The sequence below is a fragment of the Sciurus vulgaris genome (assembly GCF_902686455.1).
Source record: "Sciurus vulgaris genome assembly, chromosome: 7".
Classification (NCBI taxonomy): Eukaryota; Metazoa; Chordata; class Mammalia; order Rodentia; family Sciuridae; genus Sciurus; species Sciurus vulgaris.
This window is the reverse complement of record NC_136467.1, coordinates 63,775,528-63,790,002: the sequence shown is the minus strand read 5'-3', so window position 1 is coordinate 63,790,002 and position 14,475 is coordinate 63,775,528. Positions and strand designations below refer to the sequence as shown.

The 14,475-nt window shown below is 32.2% G+C and overlaps 1 protein-coding gene across 1 annotated transcript in view; it reads right to left on the bottom strand.

Annotated features, from left to right (window-relative positions):
• ASCC3 (activating signal cointegrator 1 complex subunit 3) overlaps window positions 1–14,475 on the bottom strand; it is a 449,567-nt gene that overhangs the window by 162,617 nt on the left and 272,475 nt on the right. The window contains 2 exon segments of the mRNA XM_079148642.1: window positions 373–597; window positions 909–1,100. Coding sequence (XP_079004768.1) covers window positions 373–597; window positions 909–1,100 — 417 coding nt within the window.

Genomic DNA, 14,475 nt, shown 5'->3' with positions numbered 1-14,475 from the left:
AATAAAGACAAGAGAGCTTTATAAAACTTAGAAAAACTTCATGCAAATATCAATCATCAACTGAGTAATAAAAATATCACTTATTATTGCTATTTCTGTTTCCCTGATTTGTAGAGTTTGGGTTGGATTTCTGATCTATAACAAAACCTCATAGATTGAAAATATGGTCACATGACAATGGGATCCTGTCAGTCTTGTCTACATTTATACTGCTGTATACTTGTCTACAATATTGCTATTCAGCCTATTTTGTCTCATGACTATATGGCATAAGCTGTATTCCTAAATACTACAAAGTAACAACCAACACAACATTTATTAATATTCTTAAAGCTGATGATTCTATCCCAATCTTTGATGATTAGAGCTTACCTCTGCGTTGAGGTTATCTGCAAGGCTTTCCAGAAACTGACTCTCAATTGGGTTTTGTTGAGTGAGTAAAGTGAGGTAATGGCTGAGTTTATCATGTGTTGTTATAATGACTCCTTCCCCAAATTTGTCAAATTGTGGTCGTCCAGCTCGGCCAAATATCTGCATGACATCTAAAATTCCAAGGTCAACAAAGGAGCCTCTTTTTGCAGCATATATTTGTGTTCCCTAGATAAGGAAAAGTTAACAAAAATTTACATAAGTACACATAAATATAATCCTAGAGAGCTGAATACTGAAATTGGGCAAATATGGTAAGACCTGGAAAGTGTGTTTTAACTAATCCCTTCATCATCTGTGATAGAGTTAAATTTTTACAATATAAACTGGATTTTTATTGGAGAAAATAATTTTGCCCTTATAGAAATAACATTCAAAGTCAAACAGCCAAATCATAATATTTTTCTAAAAATAAATCAATCCAGAGGTTTGTTTTAAGGCACACACAAATCCATATGCAAAAGAAGGTAAGCTCCTACCTTAATAATAACAGCATGAGCAGGGAGATTGACACCCCAGGCTAATGTAGCTGTACAGACCAGGACTTTGATATGCCCATTGGAAAACAAGTTTTCAACTAAATTTCTGTCCTGCCGAAGCATTCCTGCATGATGAATACTAAAACCATCTGGGAATAATTCTCGTACTTGCTTGTTTCTTGACTTTTGCACCTAGAGTAGACATAAAACAAAAGCATTATTCAGCAATGAAAAGCAGTTTATATTTAACATCGCTGCTGAATGAGTTTATCAACAAAAGTGTGAAATAATGTTTAAGTATCTGAGGGTGTGACTAAATCTTAATATATAATGCTTTATACAAAAATCATGTTTTTTAAAATCTATCTTAAAAGTAGGTAATTCCAGAACATGATACAAAATTCAAAGGAATGAAGTAAAAAGCAAGTGTCTCCTTTATTCAGCTGTCCTTTCTTGCAATTAATCAGTATTACCTTTTTATTATCCTTCCAAAATAGTTTTCAAAAATAAGCAAAAACCTGTGTCCCAACTCCCTATGAGTAAAGGCCAGAGTCCTTACAATACAATATCCTAAAAACTCAATTCCAATAATTTAACCTCATTTACCTACACTATCCACCACGGTGTGCCTTTTCCTGGATTCTCTTTTCTGACAAATCATACCTACTTTCTGTTCCAAACCCACTGCCTAGAAGACTTGCTCCTCTTACTGAGATACCTCCATTGGTCCCCATGGTTTTGGTCATTGTGATGAATCAATAAATCCAATACTGTTCACTTACAGCTGTGATTATGGTGAGCTTTAATGGAAAGGTACTGACCACCTGTCTTGGATCCTCAACTTTACAATTTCTCTGGATGTACTGATTTCATTTCTGCTATCTGTTCTTTTGGCCTGTCTGAGCTCATATATGGGATTTGGTACCCTTATCTGTAATTCGTATAGTGCTATAGCAGAAGATCTGAAGACTCACTATATATATTAGAGAAAATATATTTGCAAAACTAAAGACTTCAGATTAACATCTTTAAAAGTGTTTATATAGACAAAGCTTCTTTTAGATATCATGCTATGTGCTAGTTATTATTTTGGGAAATCTCATTATCAACAATTTAAGAACTTTATGAACACTTTTCCCCATATTGTCATATAAGAAACACTGTATTGGCAGGAAATGAGATTTCAGTAAGAAAGGGGTTCTAGCCCAGACTACGCCACACTGATAACATATTTCTCATGTTATTTATAATTTTAAACTTCTAAGTTAATAATAATAATCAAGAAAACACTCTAAGAAAATCACACTCCATAAAATCAGTTTCAATTCTAAAACGAAGGTAGGGTAAAAACTTCAGCAAACCGCACCATCTAGTGGCCAGCTACATAAATGACAACTTGAACATTTTAAGCCTGAAATTCAAAACAAAACATACACATATTTAACAAAGACTGTCCCTTTCAAATTGAACGGAAGCATATTCTTGTTTTATTTTGGTACAGTGTGGTCAGCTTTAGAAATCATTTGATAACACACGTTACAACCAAATACACTAACTGAATCAGACTTTAGACAAGCAATAATATTATGGTCAATATTCTTAAAATCAGTTCTTATGAATAATGGAAAGACTTTGGGATAAAGTATGTTGTAGAGTATTTGCTAAGAAATAAAAGCTTCTTCAGAAGTCAAAGATAAGGTGCTTCACCTGTTTAATTTCTAATATTCAAGAACAGCCATTCAAAAGCTCAAAGAGGAAAGAAAATTTGTTTGGAGATTTTCTGTACAAATCATACTGGTGAGTTGCTGTTTGTTTCAGGTGAAGTCAGGTCTGATGCCTGAATCCTCTGCATTGGAATACATTAATATATGTGTTATATTAAATCTAGATTCCTTGGATAAACCCCAGTTGATGTAGAACTTGGTGAAGACTGCTGGGGCACAGGAAAACATAAATAAACGTTGGAAGTATGTAACTGCAGCAAGAATTTTCTCAGAAGGTGTCAGTGGATCTGGAGTGCTCATGCAGCACCTTCTACTCCAACTAGCTGAGTTGTACGATGAACCCACAGGGTATACAGCTCTGGTCTCTGTGAGGAGCTGGGAGATACATAAAGGACACTTCTCTTATCTATATTCCTATGTATTCTGGACTTTTTTTTTTTTTTTTTAATCAATTGGTAGAGACCTGGTGTGACAACATTCTTAAAATAAGTCTAGGTTGTTTATTATTAATATTTGAATCTGAATTTTTCATTTTTGGTCTGGCATACCTCACAGTACAAATGAACTGCAGTCTTTGGGGAAGAAGTCCAAGGATATGCATGTTTAAAATATTATTTTAAAAATTATCTGGTGGCTGGGGTTGTGGCTCAGTGGTAGAGCATTCGCCTAGCATGTGTGAGGCACTGGGTTTGATTCTCAACACTGCATATAAATAAATAATAATAAAGATCCATCAACAACTAAAAATATTTTTAAAATTATCTGCAAAGTTGACTATTTTTCCATTTTTGGTGTACAGTCCTATGAATTATAACATATGCATCAATATGTGTAATTACTACCATTATCAGGATAAAAAAAAAAACAGGATAAAAAACTCCTTTGTGCCATTCTTTAAAGAAGCACTCTGTACCTACAATTTGTGGTAACCACTGATCTGTTCTTCATCCTTACAGTTCTGTCACTTCAAGAATGTTATAGTATGATATACTGAATCAAACACTATATATACTTTTTGGACTGGTTTCTTTCACCCAGCTTCATGTCTTTAAGAGTCATCCAAGTTGTTGCACATATTAATAGTTCATTCATTTACAATGCCAAATGGTACTTAATGGTATCGATGGGCATATCAGTTCCTTAATATGATCTCTCACTTAATGACACTGGGTAATTTAACAGTTTACAGTTTGGGTAATTATAAATAGAGCCTCTATAAACATTGAGACACATTTGTGTGTGTGTTTGTGTGTATGTATGTGAATGTTTCCATGTTTAAATGTAATTACTAGTAATGGAGCAGATGGGTCATATGGCAAATGTTATGTTTAACTTTATCAAACAGATAAACCATTTACAGAGTGGCTCATTTATTACATCAGCAATAAACAAGAGTTCCGGTTGCTTCCCATGTTTGCCTGCACTTGACAATGTTATTATTTTTTATTTTAGCCAATATAACCTGTGCGGTAGTAACAGATCATGGTTTTAATCTACATTTTGCTAATAGTTAATGATATTAAACATCTTTCCATGCCTTTGAATGTACATATATATCACCTTCTCAAATTATTATTATCATTTGGGGGGTATCAGGGATTGAATTCAGGGGCACTCAGACACAGAGCCACAACCCCAGCCCTATTTTATATTTTATTTAGAGACAGGATCTCACTGAGTTGCTTACTTAGCACCTTGCTTTTGCTAAGGCTGGCTTTGAACTTGTGATCCTCCTGCCTCAGCCTCCTGAATGGCTGGGATTACAGGCATGTGCCACTGTGCCCAGCTCAAATTATTTTAAGGCCCAAAAATGTCTTGGATTAGGTTTTTTTTTTTTTTTTTTTTGGTAGTGTGGGGGATTGAACCCAGGGCCTTGTGCTTGCAAGGCAAGTACTCTACAACTGAGCTACCTTCCCAGTCCTTAAGGATCAGTTTTTATAGAAAGATATCTGTGGTAATATTTTGATCTATCTATGCACTATACGACCATACAATATGATTGACTGTATAAGAGACTATTTTATGCTAAACACCCTCATAATCATTATTTCATTAAATTATTTATATTTTTAAGAAAAGTACTTCATAAAACATTTATGAAACACAAATAGTGACTAAGGAAAAATGAGCTTTAAAGAATCAAAGAAAAGGTCACTTAAATAGAAACACACATTTATCATATACTAGATCCTAGGAATATAAAGAATTAAGACAAAGTGTGAGCATTGGATAATTTCTAGACTTCTAAGAGAGACTAATAAATGATTTTAAAATAGGGTTTGTTTACAATAGAAGCAGATGGAAAAAGTTAAAACCCCACATTTAACAACATTTATGATACTGTCACTTATGACAATGGCATTATGATGTATTTGTATTGCTAGTACCTGATAGAAAGGAAGAAACAGTAAGATGAATGACACAGAAATTGACTCAGTTAAATGAGTATTTTCCACATTAAGTTTTAAAATGAAAAGGAAAAAAGACAGGATATTTTGGAAAGAGATTATGGGCTCATTACAATCTGGAGTAAGTTCCAGATAGATCAAGGATTCAATAGCAAAAATAAAATAAAAAATTTAAAAAGCACTCTAAGAAATCATGGATGAAGTAGGTATGGTCTTTGCACATAAAACATAAAACCTAGAGAACATAAATGGATATACAGAATTTCTACACGGTTAGAAATAATCATAAACAATAAAAATTAAAAGTCAACTAGAGAAAAATTTCTGTAATATATACAGTTGCATGTAATTTAATATACAATGAACCAAGGACACGAATAAATAATTTATAGAAAAAGAAACACAAATGATCAATATAGAAAATGCCTTTCTACACTCATAATTAAAGAAATGCAAGTCAAAATAATAACAAAATACAATTTTTCTCTATGAAGCTGTTACAAACTTATAAACCTGTTATTGTTCATTGTTGGCAAAGTTATATGAGTAGAAGGAAATGTTTGAGGACATGTACAAGGAAACAATCTCTCTGGTGGGCAATTTAAGATCATTCACCAAAATTTCAAACGCATGACTGCATTATGGATAAATTCCACTGATAGGAATTTTCCCAGTGTATACAACTATAAATGTCAAAAGTATGAGAAAGAATGTTTACTGTAGCACTGTTAACAAAGACAATTGGAAACATCAAAAGTATTAATATAGGACAGGGTAAATGAATTCTTTTCATACTCACATTGTGTTATTCTATGCAGCTGCTAAAAGAATGAAACAATCTTTTATGTTGATTTAAGATCTCTGTGATATATTATTAAACGAGAAAAAATAGGACAAAATGTGTATCTAACATGATTCAATTTATTTACACTAACACACACATAAGCACACATGTAAATGAACACAATAGTCATTTTACAAAATCTTTCCTCATAAGAAAATAGGAAGCCTTTAACCAGAGGTTGCATTTGGAGAAATGAATGGGGAAGAAATGATTAAGACCCATGAGCTAAACTTGTTTGTTACAAGATGAAGGCTGTTCTGTGGCGTTTCACAATCATCACTGCTTCTTCCACCTGGATATCCAGCGCCAGCCAGCGCTATGTGAAGCCCAGGATTTCTATCCTCTGAATAGCTGCAGAGACATAATTTATCTTGTTTACATTCTTTGAATAGAATTCAAATTCTTCTCCAGGAAGACATTTGAGATCCAAAACTATGCTTACTAGATAAAGTATTTTTACACACGGAAATTCAGCATAAAAGAATTGTCTAAACTTGATTTTCACTCTCACAAGTGAATTCCCACATAGGGTTTTATAAGTCAGTGAAATTAGAATGGAATGGGCAACTGCTAAGATAATGCATTAGCACACAAAGGGCACTATATTCTTTTCCCTCAGTGAAAGCATGCAGAACTTCCTTCCATGAATTTATATATCTTTTTCCTACTGGTGAGATGAAAAATCAGTACCAGTGCCTTTAAAAGTAAGGTTAAAATGTAACCACTTCCCAAAGTTGACTTCCAAACTAGAACAAATACAGTAAGCAACATGATTTTTACAAATGAATAAAAGCAAGTAGTTGAGGATATTAAAGGAAATCAGACATAAAAAATAACCCAAAATACCAAAAAATATATAGAATCAACACAAAAACCTTAGTTCAGATACAAACCCCTAATGAAACAGCATGCTACAATGTAATCAATAATCCATGGTAACTTTTGTAAGCCTTCTGAGGTAATTTATCTTGATAAGGTATGCTTTAATATTAATCATTTCAAGTCTATTAAACTGAAAGAAAGGAATAAATTAACTACAGTTATTAAAAACCAAAATCTAGTCAGAAAGAGGGAAATATTGTCTCTCAAGTGATACCATTCATTTCCCATAATCATTAGTCATTATACCTTATCAATATCAGGAAAATAATTTAAAAATCATCTTTTTAAATGATATTTTAGTCATGTAATGCTTATAAAGTTAATCAGCTTGAGCCAGTGGACTTGAGTTATTACTAAAGAACCTGCTAGTATTATTTGCATAAAACAATATCTGGTTTCTCTTTTGACAAAGGAGTATAAAGATGTAGGGAATGTAATATGTTATCACCTTTTCCCCTTTCTTATTCTACTTTAAACCTTGTCATTGAGACAAGTCAAGAGAACCAAGGTCTTCAATGCTGTTACTCCCGAGGCTATGAGAAGGAAACCCATCATGCTTCCTATCCTGTAGGATAAGGTTCATTAGTCATCTGTTCACCAGATCATCTAAACCAGTTGTTCTAAGTCAGGTTATGATCCAGATTTTGGACAATCATGTTAAACATTTTAGGGATCTAGTTTCAGGGATTCTGATTCTCATACACAGTATGAAAACAGGTATTGGGTATCCAATGATCTGTTAAACCACTACCCCCATAGTATTTAACATTGGCCATTCACAGCAGGACTCCATATAGATGATCTCTTTCTTCTCTTTGAAACACTTTTCCTTTGCCTCTATAACATTAAACTCCCTTGGGTTTACCCTAATGTTTTGAAGAGTCCCTTTCTGGCTCATCTTCCCATATTTAATCTTTAAATATTAACGTTCTTAAGAATTGGTCCTGGGATCTTTTATCACTGCTCCCATGTTTTCCCCTCTCCACAGAATGCTCTTCTGATATATAAGACTTGTATCCACCCACATAGTTATTTAACATTTCTAAGTACACAGGTATCTCAAACTCAGTAAATTCAAAGACCAAGTTCTATCAATATTTCCCAAATGCTCCTACATGAATTCACATCTCTAATTGGTCTTTCCATCTCCTCTTGTCCAGACTATGTACAGTGATACTTCCTTATTTTTATTTAATTAATTTATTTATTTACTTTTTAGGGTGCTAGAAATTGAACCAGGGCTTTATGCATGTGGGCAAGTGCTCTTCCACTAAGCTACAACCCTAGGCACTATAGTGGTCTTCTTAAAAAGCAAATACTGTTCAAGTCAAGTCTTTCTTCCAACTGCTCTAAACATTACCTACTATTCTGAAATAAAATACTAAATCTGGAACATGACTTACATGGCCCTCATAATCTAGTCCTTGCTTACTACATTAGGTTCATCTTATGACACACAGCTATCATCTGCCATCATACTCTACATTTTAGTTGTTTTAAATTTATTTTGCCCTATTTCTTTCAATTATTTTCTGATGTCAGGAATTTTTCTTTCCATATTTGTCTGCCCTCCTTGCTTTTTCCATCCCTTTCAGATGTGAGCATACATGTCACATTGTTTTTGAACAAACACCACCCTTTACCACCATCAGTCTAGATCAAATCCCACAAATTTACTTTTCTTAGCACTTTATTCTTCTTTATTATCATAAATGCAGTTAAGGTAAGTTATTTAATTAGTAATTTAAACTCTGTCCTTCCTGAATCCTAAGTCTTCAAGAATAAAGAGACAGCTACTTTTCTTTCTAAAAATATTTCCATGACTAATTAAAGCAAAGAATGTTAAATAGCACACAAAAATCTCTCACCTCCCCAGTGAATCTTCCTTGCATGGACAGGAAGGCAAAAAAGATGTTTTCCAGATCTCTTCTAGTCAGAGTACTTGATACAAAAATGTCTGTTCTGCTAATTAAAAGCATTCATAAAAGAGTTGAATTACAGAAGTAAAAAAAATAACTGACTCCCTGCTATTGTCATTTTTTGGCAAGCAAGATCTTAGAGATATGAGGGTTGAAAGTTATAATGGAACACCACTATGTTCTGTGTTCATGAATGTTGGAAGTTGTCTGTAGACACAGCTGTGGCTTTTTAACTGCTGATCAACATCATGGTATTAAATTAAATTAAATTAAATTAAATTCCAAAGTTCTAGTGGTAGTCCTGAATTTCTAGCAAGTACCTAATTTCTTATACAAAATTCTTTTGTATTTAAACTGTATCTAGAGCAGCTTTTTTTTTTTTTTTTTTTTTTTTATTGAATTTTGATTGATCAACTGCATGTCTTCCTCAATCCACTATAAGCAGATTGTCAGCAGAGTCTATTCATCTTGACACCTATTGATCTGGTAACTACTTTATACTCAGTAAATATTTGCTGAGTGACCACCAGCAAAAACAGTTTGTGGTTTATGTGTATAAAGTTATTCATAATGACACAGATAGCCTAATCCCCATAACCAATTATCATATGTCAATCTCACTATGCTAATTATTCACTTTAATTTAGGAGAAAGGAAGTACTATGTGTTCTGTTCCATGATATATCCCTTGAAAGGTGGTGTTGGTTCCCACGTGGGCTGTCCTGATTATTAATATAGTACAATAATATAGAAACAAGTTAGCATTCCAGAGAGCATGTTGGTTGGCAAATGATAAATTTCATCTACAATTTCACTTTCTTTATTCATTTGGCTATCATAAATAAATACTAAAATAAAAATTCTAAAAATCAAATTGAAATGTGATTTTGAACTTTATATTTTATCATTACAAATTTCTGTATATCTAGGAATTTATAACATTATTCATTTAATTTGTATGTGTTCTCCTGCACAGGTATTTTCAACTATTGCAATGAACACACTTTCCCCCCCCAAAGCAGTATGATTCCTACACAAGATGTATGAATTTATCAAAAGAAATCTATTTTATGCATCTAAAATACATTTTAAAGCACATGAATGAAAGCTGATATAATTTACTCACAAGTAATAGAAGAAATAAGGATAAAATCCCATTCTTACTCTCGTCTTTGAAACCAAAATGTTTTTTAACAGGATTGAACTGTTCAAATACCATAGAAAATCTAGTAGTATTCCAAATCCTCAAATTATCTTCAGAATTGAACATTAAAATGTTTAGTTTTTGATGTTTATTTGGGTTAAGAATGTACAATATTTTAAAACCTATTTCATCTAATAATTTTTTTATCCAAATTTTGTTTACCCATTTTATTTTTTCTTTTTCCTTCACTGGCAGCTATATTTCTTAGTTATTAAATTAAATAAGTATACATATTAAGATGTTGATATTAGCTAATTTATTATAGTTGTAGCCAATATTTCTACCAACCTGTTTGCTGCCTTTTATAATTCATTACTATTTTTGTTGCTCCAAAGTTTTAAGTTTAAATGTGGTGAGTCACATTCTTTAAACCTGTTGTTTTTTTATATTGTGTACTTTCAAAGGTCATAGATAACATTATAGAATGTGTTCTGTGTGTCAGGTGAGAAACATATCACATTATTTTTTTATTATAAAAATCTTATTAGTTATCATAGTCACTTTTTATGTCAAGAGACTGTGGATTAAGGAAGTTTAAAAAGCTACATTAGAGTTTTTAAATCAAAATTAAAACTCAGGTTTCCCTAGAGTTTAGGTTTTATGCCACTGAAAACTGAAAAGTCACGTTTCCAAAAATCCAAGTACACCGTCAGTGATATTTATTACTAATTTTCTTTGACAAACTTTTGAAACAGCAGAATTACTATATTAGCCTCCAAGATGAAATGAGGTTGGTGTGATATGGGGCTAAGGAAAGAACAAACTCTGAGAATATTTTGGATGTAAAGTAAAAAATAAGATAAAGTGAACGATCCCACACCCTTGCTACTATCTTTAGAAAATAGAAATCATCTACTCCAGAAAGAGGAAATTCTAATTATATTTGGTCTTGGTGACACTCTGAAGTTGTTGAAGCAGAAAAAGAAAAAGCTATTAGCATGAAGTGTCACATAACATGTATCAAAGTTCCATCAAGTTAGTTGCCATCAACTTAGGTAAAAACTATGCTGAATCTATGAAATTAAGATTATTGGCAAATTTAGATAATAAAAAGTCATAAAACTATACTTTAAGGTAGCTTGCGGGTATTTATTGTTTTACCTTGTTCAATAGATACTCCCAGTAACTACATTCATTAGGCTTATTTCATGACAGACCTTTTTTATCTTAAACTCTCAATATCATTGATATATGTACTCAGTGCCCATGAGTCAGAGGAACTAGGTACAGAGATGAGTGAGAATACTAGATACAATATTAGAATTCTTAAAGACTATTTAAAATTTTGTCCCTAAAGGGGAAACAATATAAATTTGACTAATACCTTCAGTGAAAAAGAATATGAAGATTCTAACAGAAATACCCATTTAACTGAAAATGAAAATTAAAATTGAAAACAATGGCTCAATGATAAAAATATCTGCATCCTATTGACACATTTACAAATATAAGCTGCTACTATTGCTTGAGGTATGTTCTGCTTTACATAGTCGCTGCTTGAGTCAGTATCTTTGTGAGGGATGGTAAAAAAGTAAGACTATGCAGGGTAAATTAGGAAAACTGAATCCATATTGTTCATTATCTTTTCACAAACTTAAAATTTCATTATCAATGTTTTCTTAAAATAGATATCTACAATATGATAAAGTCTTATCATTTGCAGTTTCCAAAATAATTTCAAAGCCATCCCATTTGTTTTTCATAAAACCCCCCACTAGAATAGGTAGTAAATACTCAATTATCATTAATAGAGTACGTTTCATAAATGTTTAGATGTCTGAGGTCATATAGCTTCTAGAGGTAAAGTCACATCAGTTTTTCAATCATTGTGCCTTCTTGTTTTGGGTCTCACTTGGAATTCATGAGATACCCTCTTCCCAGGGGAAACCTTGAGTTCCATATCGATCTTGTAAGCTACTCTTGGGGCCCTTTACTTTTTACTTTTCTTTCCTTGCCTTCTTGGTTCAGTGGACAATTTGAAAATAGAGGTGATTTTTCTCATAGGGGTGACTTTTATAATAAAGATGAGAATAGTAAGAGGAATCTTGAGAGATAGAGAATGAGAAGAAAAAAAGGAGGGTTTCTTAGAGGAGTTTTATTTTTTAAACAAGGTTATATTGCATTAAATAAAACTATTAAAAAGTGCTTTTAAAGGTCTTACTTGGTAAGTCAGGAATTGAGATGGTACATTAAATACTCGGGGGTAAAGTATCAGTGTGGCACAGTAGGAATTTAGCTGTATTTCCATTAACAGAAGTCATGAGGCTAAATTTCTATGTACTATACTTCAGATATACCTGTAATTTCATGTTAATGTTCTGAGTGCTTACTTTCCCACTTTTCAAAACTGTGGGAAGAAATATCTCTTACCATTGCAATAATAACTTCCTTGGAATTGTTAGAAAGTTAATATGACTACTAATAAAAAATAAATAAATTCTGGAACTCTGAGAAAACATTCAGAAAGATTCTCTCTCTCTCACACACACAACACACACACACACACACACACACACACACACAAAAACACACACACACACACATTTTTTGAAATATGGAGGAATGAACCCAGGAGGCAAGTGCTCTGCCACTGAGCTACAACCAAAGCCCTTTTTAGACAGGGTTTCCCTAAGTTGCCCAGCCTGACCTTGAACTTGGGATCTTCATGCCTCAGGCTTCTAAACAGCTAGGATTACAAATGTGCATCACTACACTTTGCAAGATTATTTTATCTTGTTACAATATGTGCTGTGAAGGGATTCACTTTTTAAAATTTCTCTTTAGGAGAAGTGAGGGATATAGTTAGGTTTAAGAAATATTCGATTTTATTAAAAAAGAAAAGAAAACACAACAACTCAACACCCTCAAGACTTTAGGAAGTCCCATAATGGACAAAACTTCTTCTGCTTTTGAATAAGTAGAACACAGTAAAGTGAAAAGGGTGAACTTTGGAGTCATATTGGTTCAAATCATGGAGTACTTCTTCTTAGATGGAAGTGTCTGGGAAAATTACTCTCCCTTTTTTAGTTTCTTTATAAAATGGAGATAAGGATCTTTAAAGGTTAGAATAATAGTACAGATCATATGAGAAAGTTAAAATGAAAGCACCTATTATAATGTCTGCCTTAGAAGAATAAAAGCAAGGAAAAGAAGTTATTTGGGGGTTCCTACTATCAGAAAAACAGTACATGAAGAGATGGGACTATAATAGTGAATAGGACAATGCTTCTGGAAAACATGTATTCAACAAATGTGTTAGGAATTCATTCTTATTTTTAAAAGTCCAGTAACAGTTGAATTAGGATAAAAACCAAATATAATAAAATTATGCAAAAGGTATAACAACAATCAATAGGTATTTTCAAGTCTACTCCAACTGTATTAAAACTTTCCATTTCTTCTATTATATCTTTTTCAGCATAGTGATCTGTGAATCTGTGTCTGATGACACTGCCTTAAATAAACATAACCTGAAAATGTTTCTATATAAATTATAATAAGATGCTGTAGAATAAACTTCATGTATGTTTGAATTACAGATATGTCATAATCAAGGAATAACAGAACCAATCTCCACATTGGTTGTTGTGAGGATTGAATTAATTATATAAAGTAATGAAAACATTCAATAAGTATTAAACATTACGACAATTAAAAATAAACATGAATTATACAGAATACCAATAGCTCTCAGAACTAAGAGGTATGCAGTAACCAGAAATCCACAAGGTGGCTCTCAAAGCTTGGCTTTTAAACACAATAGAGCTGCTTTTTATTTCTAAAGAAAAAACACAGAATTTAAAATACCAAATTTGTTGTTGACTTTTTGAAAACTAATAAGTTCATGGTAACAAACAATCAGAAGGATACAAAGCAATATAATGAAAATAAAAAATTTTATAAAGTGAATAAAATGAAGAAACTAAATTTCATGATTCTAAATTGAGAGAATTTGATGTTCAAAACAACTGGCATTGGCTTAAGAATTCAAAATGTCAACATGAAATTGTAAAATAAAACTTATAGTGCAGTCATGAAAATTATATTTTATTAAGACAAAAATGTGAAGTTTAATAAAGCACAATAGCTGACAACTGGAAGTTATTCAGTAAATGATCAGTTAAATCTTTTGTTATAAATATAGAAATTTTGAAATTACTATCATTTATGCCAAAGGATTTTTAAATTTAAAATTCATTTTCATATTTTTAAATTAGAATCAGCACATCTTTTCTGCAAAGGAACAGAGAGTAACTTGTAGTCTGTCACAACTACTCAATTCTTCCCCTATGGTCCAAGAAAGCAGTCACAGATAATTAAAAGAATGAATTTGGCTATTTCCTTAAAAAACATTAATGACAAAAGTAGATGGTCACCCATGGCCCTCAGGTCATAGTTTGTCCAATCTTGATCTAAATTATTAAACTGACATAATTAAATAAAGTCTTCTATAAATTTAAAAATAAGACCAATACTCAAACTACTTAGAACAGTTTGTAAACTAATGCGCATAAAGTCACCTGCAAATCAGTTTGAAATGCAAATTCTTATTTGAAAAGCCTGAGATGAGTGTGAGGATCTGATTT